Source organism: Eumetopias jubatus, unplaced genomic scaffold, assembly GCF_037043125.1.
Source record: "Eumetopias jubatus isolate StellerSeaLion01/CBP00866 unplaced genomic scaffold, mEumJub1_p1.0 scaffold_12, whole genome shotgun sequence".
NCBI classification, from domain to species: Eukaryota; Metazoa; Chordata; class Mammalia; order Carnivora; family Otariidae; genus Eumetopias; species Eumetopias jubatus.
In genome coordinates, this window is record NW_028274818.1 from 23,841,237 (window position 1) to 23,864,244 (window position 23,008).

At 34.4% G+C, this 23,008-nt stretch overlaps 1 protein-coding gene across 5 annotated transcripts in view; it reads right to left on the reverse strand.

The window, feature by feature from the left end:
* KCNT2 (potassium sodium-activated channel subfamily T member 2) overlaps nt 1-23,008 on the reverse strand; it is a 361,260-nt gene that overhangs the window by 15,744 nt on the left and 322,508 nt on the right. For all 5 annotated transcript variants that reach the window (XM_028104755.2, XM_028104754.2, XM_028104753.2 and 2 more), the window contains one exon: nt 8,352-8,652. In XM_028104755.2, coding sequence (XP_027960556.1) covers nt 8,352-8,652 — 301 coding nt within the window. The remainder of the gene's footprint in view (nt 1-8,351; nt 8,653-23,008) is intronic.

Genomic DNA, 23,008 nt, shown 5'->3' on the forward strand with positions numbered 1-23,008 from the left:
CTCCAGGGTTTACAATATACAGCCTTAACTTCTCAGTGGCTATGCTTAAATAACATGCCACTTCATGTGTAGTATAACAAGCTTACTAAATTATATTTCCATTTCTACTTTCCTATTATTTGAGTTATTATTGTCATACATTTTTGCTTCTATATGTTCTGTAAATCTTAAAATGTTTGTTATAAACAGTAAATTGTCTTTAAACAAAATGCATAAAATAAAAACATATATTTTATATTTTCTCAATATTTACATTTCTTTTTATCTTTTTTTTTTTTTTTGTAATCTCTACACCCAACATGGGGCCGGAACCCACAACCCCAAGATCAAGAGTCACATGCTCTTTTCATTGAACCAGCCAGGCTCCCCTACCATTTCTTTTTAGATCTAAATTTCCACCTGGCATCAATTTCCTTCTGTCTTAAGAACTTCCTTTAACATTTCTCATAGTGCAGATCTGTTGTTGACAAATTCTCTCTGCTATTGTTTGTCTAAAACAGTCTTTATTTGCTTTTATTTTAGAAATATATTTTTATTGTGTATAAGGTTTAGGCAAACTATTTTTTTTCAGTACTCCAAAGGTATTCCTCTATTGTGTTTTGGTTTTCAAAGTTTCTGTCAAGAAGTCTACTGTCATCCTTGTACAGCTGACCATTGAACAAGGCAAGAATTAGGGTTGCCAGCCCCCTGTGTAGTAGAAAATCTGCTTGTAACGTATGACTCCCCCAAACTTAACTACTGATAGTCTACTACTGACTAAAAGCCTTACCAATAAATAGTCACTTAACATATATTTGTATGTTATATGTATTATATACTGTGCTCTTAGAATAAAGTAAGCTAGAGAAAAAATGTTTTAAAGAAAATCATAAAGATGAGAAAATACATTTAGAGTATTGTATGTATATTTATTGAAAATAATCCATGTATAAGTGGACCTGCATAGTTCAAATCTGTGTTGCTCAAGAGTCAAGTGTATTTGTTTTTCATTCATAAAGTGTCTTTTTTTCTCTGGCTCCTTTTGAAGTTTTTCAGCAATTTTGTAGACTGTGTCTTGGCATTATTTCATTTGTTATATGGCTTGAGCTTCATTGAGCTTCTAAGATCTTGAATAGAGTTCCCATCAAATTTGGAAAAATTTTGGTCATTATTTCTTCAAATATCTATTATCTTCTTTCCTTCTGGGACACCAATTGCATGACTACTTGATACTGTCCCACCAGTAAGTAACACTCCTTATTTTTTCAAAGTTTTTATTTTTTTTCCCCTCTCTCTATTCTGCATTTTGGATAGTTTATTGTTCATTGATATTTTCTTCTGCAATAGTTATCCTGATGTTAATGTCATCCAGCACACATTTCATTTTTAATAATGCATCATAAATTCTGACCTCTAGGAGGTTCAGTATGGTCTCTTTTATAAATTCTGACCTTTAGGAGGTTCAGTATGGTCTCTTTTATATTTTTAGATTCTCTCCTTATCATGCTTCTGTGTTCCTCTACATCTTGAACATATAAATCATACTGTAATAACTACTTTAATATTCACAGTTTTCTGGATCTGTTTCTGTTGATTGATTTTTCTACTGGAAAAGCTCATATATATGTATATATATTTTATTTTGGGTCCATCTCCTTGACTTCTAGCCTGTATAAGTCTTAATTCATTTGATTCTTTTTCCTCAAGTAACAAAGTTATATGCTTTCTTTTGTCCAGAGTCTGCACACTATTGATCTATATTTTTTCTAGTTATTTAAATTGAGAACATAAATGGTCATCATAACTGGAAGTTTCTTTTTGTTATTTTAATGCAATTAGGAAGCCATTCTCTGCCCTCTCAAAAATATTGAGTAAAAGTTCATTCAACCAATAAACTTTTTTTCTCAATGGTAAAAAATATTTCATTTTATTCAAATTGGCCACATTTTTCTTACACACATTTGAACTTCTAGTCATAATGATAAAATATATGTATGTTTAAGTGCAGTTGACTGCAGTGTTAAATTATATAAAGATATTGATATTGAAAAATTAATGTTCTGGGAAGGACATGTTACAAATCCATGAAACAAAACTATATAGTTTTAATTTAGGGATATATGAAAAATTCATTGCCCAAATATTTCCATTTACCAGAAATCATTATCAGCTCAACAATTACCCCTTTTGAAAGCTTCATTACTTTATTTATTGAGAAAACCATTGAGTTTGTTTTTTTCTATTAATATTCTATATACAGAATGAGATTAACATAAAACAAGCTCATCTATGTATCCTTCTGTTTCTGACTGCCTCCTCATGAGAATCAGTTCTGGAAATACAGAGTAACATAAAATCATCCATATTCTGGGAATCTATCCTGGGAGTATATTGATTTTGCATATCAATATTCTTATACTCATTTTTATAGGAAAAAGGTAAACAATACATTTCAAAAATAATAAAAATTTAATATCAATTAATTTTGAAATGCTAAATTGTTGATGAATTTGTTACAGTGACCTCAGATACTTATATTATTCCTCCTAAGTACTAAAATCTGCAAAACATTCTTTTTTTTTCTTTTTTTATTATTATGTTATATTAATCACCATACATTACATCATTCGTTTTTGATGTAGTGTTCCATGATTCATTGTTTGCTTATAACACCCAGTGCTCCATGCAGAACGTGCCCTCTTTAATACCCATCACCAGGCTAACCCATCCCCCCACCCCCCTCCCCTCTAGAACCCTCAGTTTGTTTTTCAGAGTCCATCATCTCTCATGGTTCTTCTCCCCCTCCGATTTACTCCCCTTCATTCTTCCCCTCCTGCTATCTTCTTCTTCTTTTTTTTTCTTAACATATATTGCATTATTTGTTTCAGAGGTACAGATCCGTGATTCATCAGTCTTACACAATTCACAGTGCTCACCATAGCACATACCCTCCCCAATGTCTATCACCCAGCCACCCCATCCCTCCCACCCCCCACCAATCTTGAAGAAATATCTAGCTATTGTACTTTTCCCCTCTTTGGTAATTTGCTTTAGGAAAATTTGTAAATAATTTTGTACTAGAAAAGGTACCTGACTTATTGACTAAGATTTTGGGAAAATTTTTTTAAAACTTACATAAAAATGATAATTGATTTACAAAAGAATATGAGAAGTTGATCATTGTTATTATTACTACTACTACCTTATCTATCATAACTTTGGGTTGAAATAACAGTCCTTTTTGTTAATTTTGCTTATTTCTTTCCCATAAGAAAGAGAATGGAAGAATTAAGTCTCCTTATTGTCTTAAAAAAAAAAACAGTACTTGTTTAATTTGTCCATTATTTCAGGCAATTATAAAGTTACTTTAGAAAGAAACTAAGACCTTCTGATAGATGTAATGAAAGCCAGTGGATAACTAGTAGTTATCTCTTTGTCACTTAAAAGGATTTGTTTTTTTTCTACCTTGGCATTTCATCTTTTAGCAACAGTGTGAAACAACAATCCATGTCAAAATTGGCTAACACCTGTAGGAACAGTCACACTAGGAAGACTTACTTGCCAATTTATACTTACTAGTGTACATCATTCTGTGAGCTAATCATTAAGAATCTGTCAATAGTTAGAATAATTTTGTTTTGTGAATGTGAAAACTATTCTAAATAGATTATTGAAGAATTATTCTAAATAGAACTATTTAGAAATATTATTTCTAAATAGTAGAATATTATTATATCTTTTTAGAATAATAGAATATTATTCTAAAAAGAACTATTCTAAATAGAACTATTCTAAATAGATTGTTGAAGAATAATGCCAGTTACGAACATAAAGTATAATTATTCACATTTGCAGTATAGCTTACAGATTAAAAATCATTTTTTCACATACATTTTATTTTATACCATACCCCTTTAGGAAGGCTTTATTATCCTCATTTGATGGTTAAAGAACATGAATTTCAGGGCGATAGTGACATGCCTCAAAAACACATGGCCAGTTTGTAGACAATGCCATGAACTTTGAGGAGAAGTTTTAAAAAATTATAGTGAAGAAATTTCCCTAAAAAATTCAATGGAAAGCAAGCAGAATTTGTAGATTTTCACTTTAGCTATTTTACCAAAATATAGAGGTCCTCAAATTCCATCTCTCAAATCCTTGGGGCCAGATATGTTCCAGAATTGAATTTTTAGATTTAGAAAATAATATTGGCCATATCACATATGTTATGTAATATCACATGAAATATTACTTACCTTCCTGTCAAAATACCTACAAGTTTACTGTATTTAAAACATGTATTTTTCCTCATTTCCAATTATCTAAGCAAAAGGTTCCAACTATGATCTTTTTCCTGTATTTTCAACTTCTTCATTAATGGCTCAATCTTAATAAACATGCTCGTATCTCTCTGTTCTTCAAAACAAACAGTCTCTCTTCCCTTTCCACTTTCCCATCCAGTTAGCTCCATATTCTCACCTCTCCTTCACAATGAAACTTCTTAAAAAATATCTGCTGTGGCAGACAGGTAGTTGTCTCTCAATAGAGTCATTCTTCTTGTCTTCTTTAACGTTAGATTTGGGCCACCAAAAATAAGATATATTCCTTGCCAATGGGACATAGCAGAAATGGTGAGTGCAATTACTTGATAGTATGTTTTAATTGAAGAGACCTTTCCTTCTCTGGTAATCTCCCTCCTTCCTGCTTGATGGAATGTGGACAAAATAATTGGAGTTCCCACATCTATCTTGTATGGTGACATGATTTTGGAAATAGAAGCAATAAATGGTGGAGCAATGAGATAGAACATAAAATTTCCAATACCTTGGGCCTTCTAATATATTTAAATCCACTGTATTCAAATCCTTACCTCATATCATTCCTCAAGCTACTCAAATTTGGCTTGTACACATAACAATTAACTAATACTACTTTTACCAAGGTCCATCAATGATCTATCACTCAACGACACTCTTTGACATTATTAATCATTGCCCACTATATCTCAGTCCAATACTTTCCAACATTTTTTTCACATCATAGAACACATAAGAAATGATATTTGTACTCACATTGGGGTAACAGACAAAACTGCTTATGGCTGGAAGTAACCAGCCTGAGGAGTGCCTCTGACCACCCCAGGCCCCACATGGCCTTCTGAAAGTATAAACGATCAATGTCATGATAAAACATGTAACCAATTGATAGCATACTATCATATTTTGGGTAATTCGGTTCTAGACATTTCAGTCTCTTGTTTTTAAAAAATACTTCTTCCCTTAACATTCTTGAAATGTTTTCCAAAGTTCTCCTATCCTCCTTTACCAGGGGTTATTTCATCTACTCCTACGATTTTAATTAAAATCCATATGCTCTATCAGCATTTAGAGTCTTAAGTCTATATAACATCTCATTTCTTTTTCTTGAGAACCAGATAGCAGATATCCACCTTCTTTTACAACATTGCCTAGTTAGGACTGAGCTAAATTTATTATCTTTACCCCAACATATTAGTCTTCTTTCTCTAAGCTCAGTGAATGTCACCACCATACACTTAATTGTTCAAACGAAAACCCTCAAAAGTCATCTTTTGACTCTTCCCTTTCCCTCTCCTTTATGTCTCATATCCAAGAGGTCAAAAGTAATCTATTCATTCTTTTGGAGCATGCCAGACCTAACTCAGAAAAAAGCAGATTATGACTTACGGTTAAATCAATCATCATGCATTTTTTTTAATGTATGTAAAAACATTTGTCAACTATAAATCAATATAGAATATTGATGATATGTACAAAGAACATGTGGTGTAGTGGAAACACAAGGAGACATAGAGTCAAAAGTTGTCAGTTAAAATACTGACTTGAGTGTCTAGTAGGCTAGGAAATCATTTATATTTGAGACCCTGTTTTCTCACCTGTAAGCACTCCATTTGTTCACACATTCAATGTGCAGTTACTGGGTTCCTATGTGTCAGGAAATGTGTAATATATTGGGAATCCAAAGTTGAAAAGATGAGTAAGATATTCCCTTCTCTCAAGGAAGGAAGACAAACATGCAAAATAATTGTTTTAAGGCACGCATCCTCAATGGAGGCAATATTGTCCCTGAGGGTACAAAATTTGGTTTTGTTTTGTTTGTTTTGGTTGAGGTGGGCAAAGAAAAATCTACTCCTTTTATGTATAAAGCACAGATGTACATACAGTAGTACTTAAATCGATAAATGAAAAATTTGTGATATTAACTGAATGCCAGTTCTGGGCTCAGCACATTGTTATTCATTATCCCACTTGTCCCTCACAATAAACTTATAAGACAGACATTACTAATTCCATTTCACCGTGATAAAAAGAGGCTTGGAGAGGTTAAATAATTCAATGAGCCTACTGACTGATACTAGAATATAAGTTCCATAAATGCAGAGATCCTATGTGAATAGGTCATTATTCTATTCCCAGTGTAGCCCAATATTATCTGTTGCATGGATGGATTATTGTTGAGTTAGGAACACATGGAGAAGTCCAGAAGCTCATGATGTGTTAAATCCCAGTCCTGTTTTCATAATCTTTATGTTATTAAAGGTGGCTAGTACATGGCCTTAGAATGGATTGATGGACCTATGGATGAATAGATGATTAGAATGGGACAGAGAGAGGAAGAAAGAAAGATGAAAAGAGAGAGAAAAAAGAAGGTGGACAATATCCATTCTTCTTTTCTGTAAGAGTTAGTGTGAGAATTAAATTAACAGATTTATAAAAAAAAAAAAAAACCACAGAGAATAACTAAATGCAAGGTACCTGATAGAAGTTTCATTAGCAAAAACATAATATGTTCCCTGATGATTCTCCCATGCAGCCAGTTCATGCATTTTTGTGTCTCTTAGAGTCAAACTGTTATCTGCCACACTGCTTACAGGACCAGCCTTGAGTTATAATGTTCATGAAACACAGCTGGAACTTGGATGAACAATCATTTACTAGAACTTTCCAAAAAAAGAAAAAGTAGCCGAATAATAACTAACAAAAGTATACATAAATATAGGACTATAGTTCTATAAGAAATACAATCATACTGTCATCAAATTAGCAAAGAGCTATTAATATAGTTTTTAAAAGGAAGATCAATTTTTCTTTGAATTTACTCTTTAATGTAAGACCTTGTGTGATTATTAAAATTATTGGTAACAGATGAGTCTATACTATGTTTAAGTAAGTACTAAATAATTATTTCAATTACATATGGAATCCTGACTCCAACACATTTCAACTGTATGCCCTTGAGCAAGGTCTTTAAGCTCTAAGCTTCAATTTCTTAGGGTAAAGTGGGACACCTATCCACTCAGGGTTATGAGGAGTAATGAAAAAATACACATAAAGCACCTAGCATAGTTCTAGCAGGTTAACTTCTTTTGAACTCTACCTAATTCAATAATTAAAATATCCCCCTATATACACTGTTTCAAGTTGAGACTTTAATAATAAAGATGAGATGGGACAAATATAGAATGCATTCCATTTTATCCTTAACCTGCATGAAATTTGTATTATCTTAGCTTCTGGTTTACCCAAGTTATATATATAAAACAAAAACCACTTTATCATCTGGCTTTACTCTAAGTTGACTAAATTTTTTTTAAATAAAATTCATAGAGTAGTAAAGAATATATTTTAAAATTATCTTTGCATTATTTATTTAAGCTGTGCTTTTTGGTCTACATGGCAATCACAGATCAACACAGGAACTTAATTATTGATGCAGATCTACACTATATGAAATCAAGTACTATTTGAGCTTAAAATTAAAGCTTTTGTAGACTTTTATTTCTGGACCACAAGAAACTAAACAAATTTTATGGATTTGCTTCATTTGTGGCTGGTACATTTAGTTACTTGCCAATGCCTCAAATTCATATTATCCCAGTTCCTAGAATAAGATGTGGTTTGGGTGTGTGTGAGAGTATGTGAGTGTGTGAGTGTGAGTGTGTGTGTGTGTGTGTGTGTGTGTGTGTGTGTGAGAGAGAGCATGACAGAACAGGATATAAATCTCAGCCATGCTATTACAAAGCTAATTAGCAAGTTATTGACTAAGTTTCTTTATCTCTAAAATGGAAAAGTTTTGGAGAAAATTAAAATTAAGGTAATCCATATAATAAGTTCAGCAGAGTGCCTAGAGAACTAAGCAAATACTTAATATTTTTAGCATTTACTTTTACTGTCATCATTATAATTTTCTGTATTATATATGTGTCAGTAGTTCCTTCAAACTGACCTGTGAAACAAAAATGTGATTCTTAACTTACTAAATCTGAACCAACTACACAAATACTATGGCAAGAATCACAAGTCCATAGCATACAATATTTTTAAAGAGCATACCATATCCCACTGTAGAAAGACCCAAGTGTTTCATTCTATTTTTCACAAGTTCAGCAAGCTCTTGTCTTTCTGACCTCCTGTAGAGGTTCAGTCGCTGCTGGGTTATTTTCTCAGCTGTTTTACCAGAGTGTTTTGGACCTTTTCTGCTCAGTCTTCGGGCCCACTGCATGCTCTTTCTCCGCAGTAAGGGATGGTCTGACTGGTCACTGGATGTTGAGTTGCGGTGGTTGCTTCGGTGATGACTTTGTTCTTTGGAGTCTTTGGTGTCTTCCCACTCTTCTACGCTGATGGATATCTGAGACTTTAAAGGAAATGGATATTGATAATTAGATATTTTAGGAACTATTGAAACCTGGAGATAGGCTAATAATTTCTGCTAATAACTTGGTATCATTATGTAGCTCATGAGAGTTTTCACAGAAAGAACAAATCATAATCATTGATTTACTTTGTTGTTACTGAAAATATTATTTGAAAATACATTGTTTTGAACTTATATATGAAGCAGAATAAATAGCTTTGCATCTACAATATAAGTTTTTATGAAAGGATTTCATTTTTCATGCATTTGTTATCAAATGACTAGCTCGCATAGAGTTTAGAACACAAACAAAAAATAATAATATAAATTTGCAAATAAAGTCAATATAATGGACTTTTCTAAATCTACAGCAGGTATTTTATATGAAATTTAAATAAAGGTTATGAAAATTGTTTTACTTTTGGAATTAATAATATTTTAAAAGATTTTTAAATTATTGCTCTTTCTAAAGATGGCATTGGAATGAACTTTGTAAAATGTGAATTTTTTTTCAATTCACTCATCTAACCCAGAAGAAAACACTTTTTAGGGGCTCCTGGATGGCTCAGATGATTAAGCATCTGCCTTCGGCTCAGGTCATGATCCAGGGTCATGGGATCGAGCCCCACATCGGGCTCCTGGCTCAGCAAGGAGTCTGCCTCTCTCCCTGCTCATGCTTTCTCTCTCTGTATCTCTGTGTCTCAAATGAATAAATAAAATCTTTAAAAAAAAGCACTTTTTATTTAATTCATACATTAATTATTTACCACATAAACCTTTCTTGATTAAAATATTAAAACATATTTCAGGAACTGTTCTCAGTATTCTAAGTGAAAATGTTATAAATATTAATATTTCACAAATGTATTCTAGAATCACAAATAAAACTTAAATCAGGCTATTCTCCAGAGGAAGGAAAAACAATGAACAAACTCTAAGAGTCTATTTTGATTTACTTTTTTACTACTAAATCTGACTTTAAAGTAAGAAGCTTTCTTTTGACTGTAGGCCCTTAATAAATAAGAGCTTCCTGTTTCAAACTGTTGCTTTTGATACCAGGAAGTTAAATGAAATGCAACACAGATCAAAGCAGGAAGTTTTACTTACTAAAAGCATGTAATGCAAATGAACAGTTTCCTGAATTATACTGTGCATAACAGCAACATTCATGAATCTGCTAACTGTGTTTCCCTTCTATTGACTGAAGTTTGAACTTCAGCTCTAGCAGGCATGTTTTGCTGGCTTTTAAAGTAATAGAGTTTAAATTACCAATTTAAGAGAGGTCAAGAGGTAGATCCAATAAAATCCTTTAAAAGTGTATATAAATTATGGAGTCTCAGTCAATGACTTGCATACAATTCCTAGTGGCAAGCTATGAAACTATCTCACACTTAAATTCAATGAAAAATGTACATATTCATTCATATTTCTGTTTCAAAACAGTGAGTGATATTAGAAATAGTTTGTTTTAACTTTCAAGTCTCCATAAGAGAATATTTTATTAAAATATTTTTAGAAAACTTATTTGAGATATAGAATTTAAGTTGTAAGTATTAAAATGTAGACAGTTGCATGGTTTTGCAATAATGGATAACTTTATAAGTCTTAACTTCCTCTAGTCTCACCTACTTGATAATATACTGAAAACCCTCTTCTGTGGGAGTAAAATACATAAGCTGTGAGTAATATCTACCATCAGTAAAGAATATCAATCCTTGTTCAGTAGTTTCAGTTTATATGTACTCTGTAGCAAAAGTGGAAACATTCATATTTAGACATTTGTCTTGCAGAGTTTTGTTAATCACAATCTTACATTTATTTGAAGTGATCTTTCTAGTCATAAGTCCCAGTGAGTAATAGTTTGATTTCCTACAAATACGTGGAAATAGTAGCCTTGCAAGTCCCATAATTCAAGTAGAGGATGAAACACTATCTGTCCTTGTGAATGTTTTTTCTTAGTTATATATACAAGGAATTGTATCAAGTAAACATCTAGAACATGAACCGAAGCCTATGTATGTGTTAGTTAAACACTACTGAATACCCTATTCATCATTGTTTTGAACTTCCCTAAGAAAAGAATAGCGTGATTTATACATAAAATCCATAGGCATCGAGAGGTCTTTTTGTCAAGTATTCAATAAAATAAGTATAATTTCTTTGTATATTTCACTTTAAGTACAGAAAAAAGTAATTAGAAGGATTTGAGGGTTAGAAATCGAAACTGACAACACACAGATTGTTCCCTATGTTGGAATTTGCAGGTCTTTCTCCCACCCTTCCATATGACATAATGAAAAGGACATCAAATTTTACGTATAAGATTACAAATTTGAATGATATTTTGGTTACTTCCTAGCTTTGTTCCTACAACAAAACTGCTTAATCACTATGTAAAATGAGAATAATACCCATCTTCTACCTCATAGAAATGTTGTAGAAATTCCTACAATACATTAATGTATAAAGAAAACATGTGCCAACTATAAATTTCCACATATAATAATAATGTTAATATATCTTAGTTAAAATGATTATTGACAATATCAATTTCAGTGGAAATAAGCATTAGTTATTCTATTCCTGGGTACAGAATGTGTATGTGTATGCTTGTGTGTTTTTTAAAAAGGTCCATTTATAAATATACTTTCTTGCTGTCATTTCATCATCTGATTTGACTCTATTGTGTTTTGAGTGTGACACACCATGATTTAGTGAATACAGTGTGCTGGGAGACAGAAGTGCCTTGATCATAGGACATGTTCCTGAATTAGAGTCAGAGTGATAGAATGCTTAAAAGCAAATGTGCTGGCCATCAGACAGACCTGGGTTTAAATACATGTTTCACCACTTACCAGCTCTGTATTCCTGGTTACATAAACTGCCTAAGATTATTCCCATTTCCCTATCTGAAAAATGGTAATATATTTTTACTTTGCCCACAGTGTTTTTGAGACGATCTAAGAGATAATACTTGAAAAGGGTATAATATAGTGCCTGTCTCAGCAAATGCTCACTAAATATTAGTTAATATTATGGCTCACGATCTGATATGAAAAGACAGTAAAAGAGAGAAGAAGAAATAATTATGAGGGATTATATAAAAGTGAGAAATGGGTATGAAAAAGACAGGTTGTGACTCATATTTGTGATACTGTTTTCTCTATCAGTGACCATATTTCACAAGAAATCAAGGTGCTAGAAACAAACCCTCAGGGGTAAAGATTCCTTGGTTAGTTTCATGAATTTGAAGAAGAGAACAATATTTAAGTTAAAGTAGAGATTTATTGCCCTGCCCTGCCTCTATAAATTATTCTTCACTATTTCTATGAATAATGAGAGGACTGTGTTTGATGTTTTGTACTTTAATTATCAGAAGACTGATATAATTATTAATGTGAAAAATCAAGACTTAATACTAACTTATGAGAATGAAAAAAGATATTTTCATATTGCTATGGTCTGATCTGAATGTTATGTCCCCTCAAAATTTGTTTGTTAAAATCTTAAACCCCAAAGGTGATGGTATTAGTAGGTGGGGTCTTTAGAAGATGATTAGGCCATAGGTGTGGAGTCCTCATGAATGGGATTAGTGCCCTTAGAAGAAAGACCCCAGAGAGATCCCTAGCCCCTTCTGCCCTGTGATTATTCAATGAGAAATCTGCTATCAGAAGGGGGCTCTCACATGACCATGTTGCCACCCCGATCTCCCACTTCCAGCCTCCAGAACTATGAGCAATCAATATCTATTGTTCATAAGCTACCCAGCCTATGGTAATTTGTTATAGCAACTTGAATGGATATATTATATTATAGCAATATGAATAAGACATATTTTATATGAAATGCTTCTGGGACCGTATTTATACAGTCCAATATGGAAATCAAAAATTCATATATCTAATCAACAATTTTCATATAAATTTAAGGCATTATTATTTTTTAAAGTTATGTTATTCTCCAAATATTTATCAAACTTAATATGGTTTCTAAAAAGGCTAAAAATATTTCTTCACAAGAATAAGAATTGGCAGCTTTATAAATGAGAAAATGATTCTTATGCCTAAAAGAGCTTAATTACTTTCATTGTTTTCAGAAAGGCAGAAAGTGTCATGATCACAATAAATATCAAACATTCTTTTCCACACTCTACACACACATGCACACACACACACACCCCAAAAGGACCCAATCCAACTTCCTCTCAATTTTTTTTATTGAAGTTATTCATGTCATAAGATTATTGAGCAATCTGTGGAATAAAGTGGTATTTTAAAATAAATCAATTCGCTCAGTAGTTTGAAAGTGACTGTTTGTAATCTGGATTCATGAATCCTTTAAGAATAGTTTTATAGGCTTTAAATAGCCTTAAACTCTGCTATCTGATTTATGACTGAAGACTTTCTGAATTGTTGCTAAAGAAAACAGAGGAAAATGAAACCACTGAAGATATGTTAGTTTAACATTTTATTTATTTTTTTTATTTCAAGTTTTTATTTAAGTTCTAGTTGGTTAATAAATATGGTAAAATTGGTTTCAGGTATAGAATCTAGTGATTCATCACTTACATACAACACCCAGTGTTCATAACAACTAGTGCCCTCCTTAATCCCATCACCCATTTAGCCCACCCCCACCCACCTCTCCTCCAGCAACCCTGTTTGTTCCCTATAGTTAAGAGTCTCTTATGGTTTGCCTCTCTCTTTCTTTTTCCCCTTAGTTTAACATTTTATAAAATAATTCCTATCTAATGTTTTCCATTAAAGGAAGGTTAAATTACAAGAATACTTGAGACATCATCTAAATTTAAATCCATATGCACCTTGGCTAGTGACTTTGGGTTCCATGGAAATTTCTTTGTATTAAAAAAAAAATTCACACAAAGATGTTTCTGTACTTTCTATAAAGGCTCAGTTTATAAGTTCACTTAGTCTGTGATCTAAGTAGAGAGAGAAAATAACTAGTTACATTGTATTTAGATGTATTGTCATTTATTTATTTATTTATTTATTTATTTATTTATTTATTTATTTATTTATTTTTAGAGAGAAAGCACAGGAGTGGGAGAGGGCCAGAGGGAGAAGGAGAGAGACAGTCCTCAGCGGACTCTCTGCCCAGCATGGAGCCACCTGTAAGGCTGGATCCCAGGACCCTGAGGTCATGATTCCAGCAGAAATCAAGAGTTAAACACTCAACCGACTGGACCACCCAGGTGTCCTGTATTTAGATGTATTTTCAACATATTTTCAGAATCATAGAGATAATTTGAGAATAATCAATACTATAGTCTAAAAAATGCTGAATTTGGAATCAAATACTAAGTTGTATTTTCAATCCCATCCGGCTAATACTTCATGACTTCAAACAAACCAACTGAGCTTCTTGAAAAATAGTGACAATTTTCACAGTTCCCATGACAAAATAAACAAAACTTAAGAGAATCTGTAGTAATACTCTAACATAAATTCTAAAGCCAAATAATTTACAATATCTAAAATCAGATATTTCACCTACATATTCTCTTAGGTAGCTTTCTATTTCATCTATTATTCTGTGAATATAAGGTTTACTCATAGTAGGTAGAACCTCCATTAACCTGTCATTCCAATCCCATAACTTCGAGAGTCAAAATTTAATTTTATGCCCAAGTGAAAAAAATTCCAGGTTTTCTCTTTAGAGATAATGCTAAATAATCCACAAATTTAGGCTACTTTTCTACTACTGTTGAACAAACTACATCTCCCTCTCTTCTCTGTTTTTTTCTCCTCTTTCTCTTTCCCTTTTCCCCCACCCCATAAACAACACCCATCTTTCTGTTATTATCCCTAAAAGAAAATCAACTCACTTTTATGAGTTCAATCTCTTTTTTTATTGTTTGTTCTAAATTGACATATTAAGTTGCCTATTCACACATCCTTGGCAATCTGGTTTTGTGTATGTGTGTGTACATGTATGTGTGTATGTGTATTTGATTAAATCTTTGATTTTTTTGGTCTCTGTGGAATTTGAAACCTAGCTAATTTATTGTCTTGGTAGTATTTCCACATTGGTGGTTAATTTCTTTTCCCTTGAGCCTTCAAAACTGTCATTCAGAAACAACTAATGTACAGAGATTTCAACAGCCTACTGCCTTTCCTAGTGCTTTAAACCCAGAAAATAATACTTTTTTCTACCTTCTTTAGGATCTTGAATACTATTGCTAACTAAATGGTGGCTATCTTCCCTTAGAATTTAAATAATTAATTTAAATAAATTAAATAATTCATCTGTGTTAATAAGAGCAAGTTGAGAAGGGAATGTCATCCTTATTTTAACTGGTTGTATTATTATGTTAGGAGTCCTTTATAAAGTGATTCATAAATAGGTAGATGATAGATGGCATATATGTTACTTATTTTATTTTTCACCACATGTTCAGGAAGTTATACTCCAAAAGAACTACTTGAGTTCTCAAATTTATACAGACCAATATCTGGCGAACAGGTGTGGGAATGGATATTAAGGGCACAGGATAATGGTGGAAGAAACATTAAGTTGAATCAGGCAAAATTTATTGATATGGAGTCACTAAGCAAAGATTCTGCATTGGCAGTTGCAGCTTGGGGAGTTAGAAAGGGTTCTAACAGTTCATCTGGTTGGTTGGCCGTAACACGTACCAAAAGGTGGTCCATAGTAAGCAAGCTGGACATGCAGGACCTAACTTGGTTTAATATAAAGCAAGGGATTCAAAGCCTTGAGATTGGAATGTAAGAGTAGATTTGTCATTTAAGACCCACAATGAGAGAGTCTAGAAGGCATTCGTTTTACCACAACTGTGAGAAATAAATTTGTGAGCAGAGCCCCAGTATCCTTGAAGAGTTCAACGATTACTCTTCTGTCTGAGGCCAGACCTTAGGGTGGTAATTGCAGTCCCTCAACTGGGAAACCTAAATGAAATGGGAGTAGTTCAATCCCAAGTACTCGGCAGGGGCCGAGTACTGGCAATCAACTGCCCAAGGCAAGGTGAGTGAACATTGTTGCTACAATGACCAGCCGAGTCAAAGCAGCAATCAGAATAGTCTGACTTGCACAGACCCATGGCACTGGCTAATTGATCATTGTGTTCCTATAGGTAAAAGAGATAGGAAAACTACTAAATTTTTACCTAATCTGCATAAGCAGAAAACGTCTAGATCAAGTGAACAAAACTTTAACCTGAATCATAAAAATAGAGAGTAACAACCTTTCAAATAATCCCCAGATTTGAGCCAGTTTACAGAACCAAAACCCTTTGATGAAGGAGAGGCTTATTCTTTTTCTGGAAGGACCCAGTACACTGCCAAAAATTTATACCAGTAATCTTTTTCTCAGCCTTCCCCAAAGGGACATATGACCTTTCACCAGGGTAACTGTACACTGAGGAAAAGGAAATAATCAGAACTTTTAGAGACTAGTAGAGACTGGCTTTGAAATGATACTAATTCCACGATACTCAAAACATCACTTTGGTCCACAAGTTAGAGTAGGAGCTTATGGAGGTCATAAATAGCTCATGTGTGTCTCACAGTGGACTCAATAGGTCCCAGAACCCATCCTATGGATATTTCCCCAGTTCCAGTCCTACATTGGCTCCATACTGACCTACTATGATGGGAAAGGCCAAGTAGAAGCCACTAGAATTGCTTCTACCTAAGAAAATATTAAACTAAAAGCAATACTGAATTCCTACAGAGATTGCAAAAATTAGTGCCACCATCAAGGACTTGAAATATGCAAGTGTAGTGATTTTTACCACATCCCCACTCAATTCACCTATTTGGTCAGGGCAGAAGACATAGGGAGCTTGGAGAATGACAGTGGGTTATCCTAAATTTAACCAGGTGGTAACTCTACCTGCAGCTGCTGCACCAGATGTGGTTTCATTGCTTGAACAAATTAACACATTCCCTAGTATATAGTATGCAGCCATCGGTCTGGTAAATGTCTTTTTACCCATCCCCATCAATAAGGAACACCAGAATCATTCTGTGCTCAGCTGCCAAGGCCAGCAATACATCTTCACTGTCTTACCTCACTGGTATATCAACTCTCCAGCTCTATGCCATAATTCAGTTTGCAGGGACCTTGACAACCTTTCCCTTCTACAAGGTATCATGCCAGTTCATTACATTGATTGCATTATGCTGAGTGGACCTAATAAGCAAGAAGTAGCAACTATCCAAAACTTACTGAAAAGACATTTGCAGGTCAGAGGACGGAAAAGAAATCTGGCAAAAATATATGGGACTCTTTCCTCAGTGAAATTTTGAGGGGTCCATTGGTGTGGGGCATGGCAAGATATCCCTTCCAAAGTAAAGGATAAGTTGTTGCATCTAACCCCTCCTACAACCAGAAAAGAAGCACAACATCTAGTGGGCTTCTTTGGATTTTAGAGGCAACATATTCCTCATTTGGGTGTGTGTTACTATGGCCCATTTACCGAGTGACCCAAAACTCTGCCAATTTTTAGCAGAGTCCAGACAAAAGAAGGCTCTGTAAGAGGTTAAACCTTCTATGCTAGCTGCCCTGCCACTTGGGCTATGTGATCGAGTAAAACCAATGGTACGTGCAATGTCACTGGTGGATAGGGATGCTGTTTGGAGGCCCTAATAAATGAATTACAGCTCAGGCCCTTAGAATTTTGGAGCAAAGCCCTGCCATCCTCTGTGAATGGCTACTCTTCTTTGAGAACAAAAGAGCTCCTTTAGGACTCTCTTAATATTATCATACTCTGTGATGTAGGTCAATGGGAAACTGCAAGAACCTAATCCAGATAGAACTACTAATGGCCCAGACCATTTGTATGAGTTTGGGGCTTCTGTTAACGTGGCCCTATGCCATATGTCTCTGACTTATCTGTGTGTTTCATACTGAATTGTGTGTACAGATATCAGTAAGAAGCATGACAGACACTAAGTTCAGGGAATGAGTCTTATCCTACGACCATTGGTTGTATGCCTCAACCAGGCATCGATCTCCATTCCATAGAGCATTCAGGGGAAGAACTGATATTCTGTGTATTATACAGGTCTATTACATGGTTGCTTGTGTGGAGGAAGAGCAGTGGCCATGCTGAGAAAATGGCTCACTAAGGTGCTACAAAATGCTGTTTCTGCTGCTATGCCTCTGTAACAACAAAGATCCTGATCCCCACAGTTAGCAAGAAAAGTACCCATGGGCCTGTGTGGCATAGCTAAGAGGCTAATGCAAAACTGAGTGAAGCCTTAGGCTCGTAATAAATAAATAAACAAATAAATCCAATAAAGCAACCATTGCCATCAGGGAGACCCATGGCTCTAATGAAACTGACTTGAGACTCTCTGGAAGAGGAGACGTATCAGCATGAGCAGGGTAGAAAGGATCCCCCTGAGGGCCTAGCAACCAAAGACAGCTATAACCGGGAAATCAAAGCGAAGGAAACAACAAACAAAAAATTGGATATATGGGAGGAAACAACTGAAACAGAAAGTCCATGATTCGTTCAACTTGAAAATTCTTAGTTTACTAAAAGTATTTTTAAAACATAAAGATAAAAGGAAGCTGATTGGCTTTGTGTTTCTGCAACATAGGTTCCAATTTTTACTATCTCCTGAACTGTACCAACTGGCAAACCTTCAGGGCTTTTTTTTTTTTTTTTTTTTTTTTTTGATTTGGTTGGGGTTCACATTATAGTTATGACTGGAGATTCCAATAAACTTAAAGTACTGTAAATATGGAAACTGCACTAAAATTAAGGTAATCCCAATGGGGGTTATCAGATATAAAATAAAAACACATAGGTATACCTCATCTTAACCATCAAAACTATCGCCTTGCCTAAATCCCCCATGGTCATAACACCCATTGCCCTACAATATCCCCTAGTAGACACTGCACACTCTAATCCAATGAGTTATAAATTAAAATTAAATGAAATAAAATCCTTGCCACATACAATTGGTTTGACAAAATGGGGCCATATGAACCTTCTGTATGTCCAATGTAAATAGTTAATAAGGCCTTCAAGGATTGAACAGGGCTTTCCAGGATTGAAATCAATTATAAGAACTATTCAGAGAAGAGATGATAATTACCACTGCTTCTCCATTTAACAGTCCATTCGACTTGTTCTTAAACTCGGAAAGAATGAATGGAACCCCACAGTAGATTATCCCAACCTTAATGCCATGTTGTCAAGTATTAAAGTGCAATACCCAACATTACTGTAATTATTAACTCAATTCAATCAGCAATTGATAAATACTTTGCAGTCATAGACTTGACGAACATCTTTTGTTTCATGCCCATTTTGACAGCCTCTCAACCAATTTCACCTTCGAAGGAACACAAATACTTCTTTACCTGGCTACACATAGGATACCTTAAAAGCCCTGCAAATGCACTCATCTTTGCAGGCAAGATCTTTACTGCATCTAACTTTCCCTGGGAACATAGGTATGACATTATATTGATAATATCTCTTGCAAGGGGATTTATTTGACACACTCATTTAGGACATATAAAAATTCACAAAGGAGAACACAAAAAGGGATGGGCCATTGTCTTGCACAAAATGCAAGGTTCCTTCAACTTAGTAAAATTTCTGGGCATTGGGCGCCTGGCTGGCTCAGTCGTTAAGCATCTGCCTTCGGATCAGGTCATGATCCCGGGATCCTGGGATCGAGTCCCACATAGGGCTCCCTGCTTGGCGGGAGGCCTGCTCTCCCTCTCCCACTCCCCCTGCTTGTGTTCCTGCTCTCACTATCTCTCTCTCTCTGTCAAATAAATAAAATCTTTAAAAGAAAAAAAATTTCTGGGCATTATTTGGTCAGTCAAGGGATGTTCCAACTCTGATACTGTCAAGAAAAAGTTATTGATCTAGTAGTCCAAATAATATTAAAACAAATCTACATCTTTTAGTTTTTTGGGTTCTGGAAGCAACATATTCCTCATTTACAATTTTTAAAGCCCATTTATGCTGCTACTTTCAAATTTACCCACACAGAATGAGTTACAACAAAAGATTCTAGATTCTCTCCAAATAGCAATACAACAGGCAATTACATTAGTTTCCCCTTTCCCTCCTCTGCCCTCTACCCCCAGAAGCATTTACTGTAGTTCCTCCTCTAGTAATCCTGGAAGCTCTGAATTACTCACAATGACCAAATTGCCCATGGGCTTTCAATGCAAGAATATATACGCAAGGTATGCAAGGTATAGCATATGACCACCTTGGTCATATGCTACACATTATGAGAACAGGAATTACAAGGTAGATGTCCTTAAGCATTTACATGAAATTGAAGAGTAAAATAATAATTAAGCATCAAAATTAGTGACAGAGGAGGTACAAATAAAATCATGTAAGTTTGAACAAGATTTTTTGAAAAGATTGCTCTATGTTGAGAATACCTATGACTGAGTTCAGTAAACATACTGAGCACTTGTGTGAAACACTGTTCAAGGTACATGGGATACAATAATGAAAAGATAGATATGTTTTAGAGATAACTCCCTAATTTTAACTTTTATACCTCAATATCCTCAGTTGGGAAAGTAGAAGAAAAATAGGAAATTAAGACTATGAGAACATATAGAAAAATTGATTATCGTGGAGGCCAAGAAAGAAGTATTTTTCATGGAATAGGATGGGCAATGAATATTATGAAATTGTTCTTACTACAGCTTTTTGCCCTCTAACATAGATATCATAAATAATATCTATTGTTATAGAGACACCAAGGAAGAGTAATAAAAGGTCTTAGCTTATTTAGGATCATAGCATTAACTATGATGGGAGATTTTATTTTTAAGACTTATTTATTTACTTGAGAGAGAGAGAGAGAGAGAGAGAGAGAGAGGTGGGGGAGGGGCGGAGGGAGAGGGAGGGAGAGAATCTCCAACAGACTCCCCCTGAGTGTAGAGCCTGACACAGGAATTGATCTCATGACCCTGAGATCATTTCAGCCGAAATTAAGAGTCAGATGCTTAACCGACTGAGCCACCCAGGCGCCCCTATGATGGGAGATTTTTTAATAAAGGTTATACATCTTCTAATCGTATGTATGTTATAGAGGTTACTGGTAATCCTGAGAGATGAATTTTCTAAATAGTAATTTACAATATTTAAGGGTTAATATTTCTCTAAAGTATACATAATTCTTTTGAGTTCTAGTATTCAGAAATATATTTCAAGTATTTAATGAAATTGCCTTAATTATGTCATGTTTCTATGACAATGCTACTAACCGATGCCACTAACATCACTTTTTTCATTGTTTTTCTTATGAAGTCAGACAATGTCCACCTGCTTTCACTGTGTAGTAGTGAAATGTTTTTTATCTTCTCTGGTATAGCATTTTTTCCTCTCCTCAAAATAATGCTTAAGTCTTTTTTTTTAAGGTGGAGTGATAATATTACCAGCATCAGAATTGTTATTATTGTACATTTTGCAACTACCTTTTTGTAGGTCTCAAGATACTTTTTTACTCTTCTAATAGTTATTTAATTTTAACTGTTGTGTTCCATACATTGATGTGTGTCCAATAAATCAGAATCAAAGTCTGGCCCAAATTTAGACTGATTTCTCCATCATTAATTTTTGGTTTATAAGGAAACTAAAAAGTGATTTTCCTTAACCAATTCATTCATTTTATGTCTAGAAATAACCACATAAGAATATATTTGCTTTCAATGACATATCAGATAAAGGACTCGTATCCAAAATCTATAAAGACTTATCAAACTCAACACCCAAAGAACAAATAATCCAGTCAAGAAATGGACAGAAGACATGAACAGACATTTCTCCAAAGAAGACATCCAAATGGCCAGCAGATACATGAAAAACTGCTCGACATCACTCGGCATCAGGGAAATCCAAATCAAAACCTCAATGAGATACCACCTCACACCAGTAAGAATGGCTAAAATTAACAAGTCAGGAAATGACAGATGTTGGCGGGGATGCGGAGAAAGGGGAACCCTCCTACACTGTTGGTGGGAATGCAAGCTGGTGCAACCACTCTGGAAAACAGTATGGAGGTTCCTCAAAAAGTTGAAAATAGAGCTACCTTACGAACCAGCAATTGCACTACTGGGTATTTACCTCAAAGATACAAATGTAATGATCCAAAGGGGCACGTGCACCCCGATGTTTATAGCAGCAATGTCCACAATAGCCAAACTATGGAAGGGGCCTAGATGTCCATCAACAGATGGAATGGATAAAGGAGATGTGGTAAAAATATACAATGGAATATTATGCAGCCATCAAAAAATGAAATCTTGCCATTTGCAATGACATGGATGGAACTAGAGGGAATTATGTTAAGCAAAATAAGTCAGTCAGAGAAAGAAAATTATCATATGATCTCACTGACATGTAGAATTTGAGAAACAAGGCAGAGGATCATAGGGGAAGGGAGGGAAAAATGAAACAAGACGAAACCAGAGAGGGAGACAAACCATAAGAGACTCTTAATCTCAGGAAAAAAACTGAGAGCTGCTGGAGTGGTGGGGGGTGGGAGGGATGGGGTGACTGGGTGATGGACACTGGGGAGGGTATGTGCTATGGTGAGCGCTGTGAATTGTGTAAGACTGATGAATCACAGACCTGTACCCTTGAAACAAATAATAATACATTATAGGTTAGTAAAAACAAAACAAAACAAAAAGAACATATTTGCTTTCTACATAAAACATCCTTTTGGGGTTTCTATGTTTAGGTTTTCATATATTATACAAACATAGATGTGTGTATAGAGAATAGCTTATACACCTGAATAGCTTTAAACTCTAAAACTGACCTACCACAAACAAATTATCAACAAATAGAAGAGCATTGAATAAGCACACAGGTTTAACATGCTCATAAATGTATTCCAATGGTCTACATTATTAGAATCATCCTTTCATTGCCAGGTTTGTCCTCTTCAAAGTTCAATTTTCTCATCATTTTCCAGAATTACGGGAATACACAGCCTAAGGCAATGGTTTCAACTATGGGTATATGTGTGTGAGGTACATCCTACATACTATAGGGTAAGTCAGGGAGGATATCATTCTATCACCTCCAGTATTTTACATTCCAGAAAAAAAGGACCTAAGCATATGAATTTATGAAAAACTATTACTGTGATTCTAATAGGCATATAGCACCAATTCTGCCATGCCCCAAACATTTTAAACACACACACACACACACACACACACACACACACACACACACACTCCTCTTTTGTATCATTTAAGAACCACTGCCCTAAAGCATCTGCAGTTATGGATAAATGAGCCTGTGGAAAGAAAATTTCTATGATATATGTAATGTCTTAATTAAAGAACAGACACAATGATATAA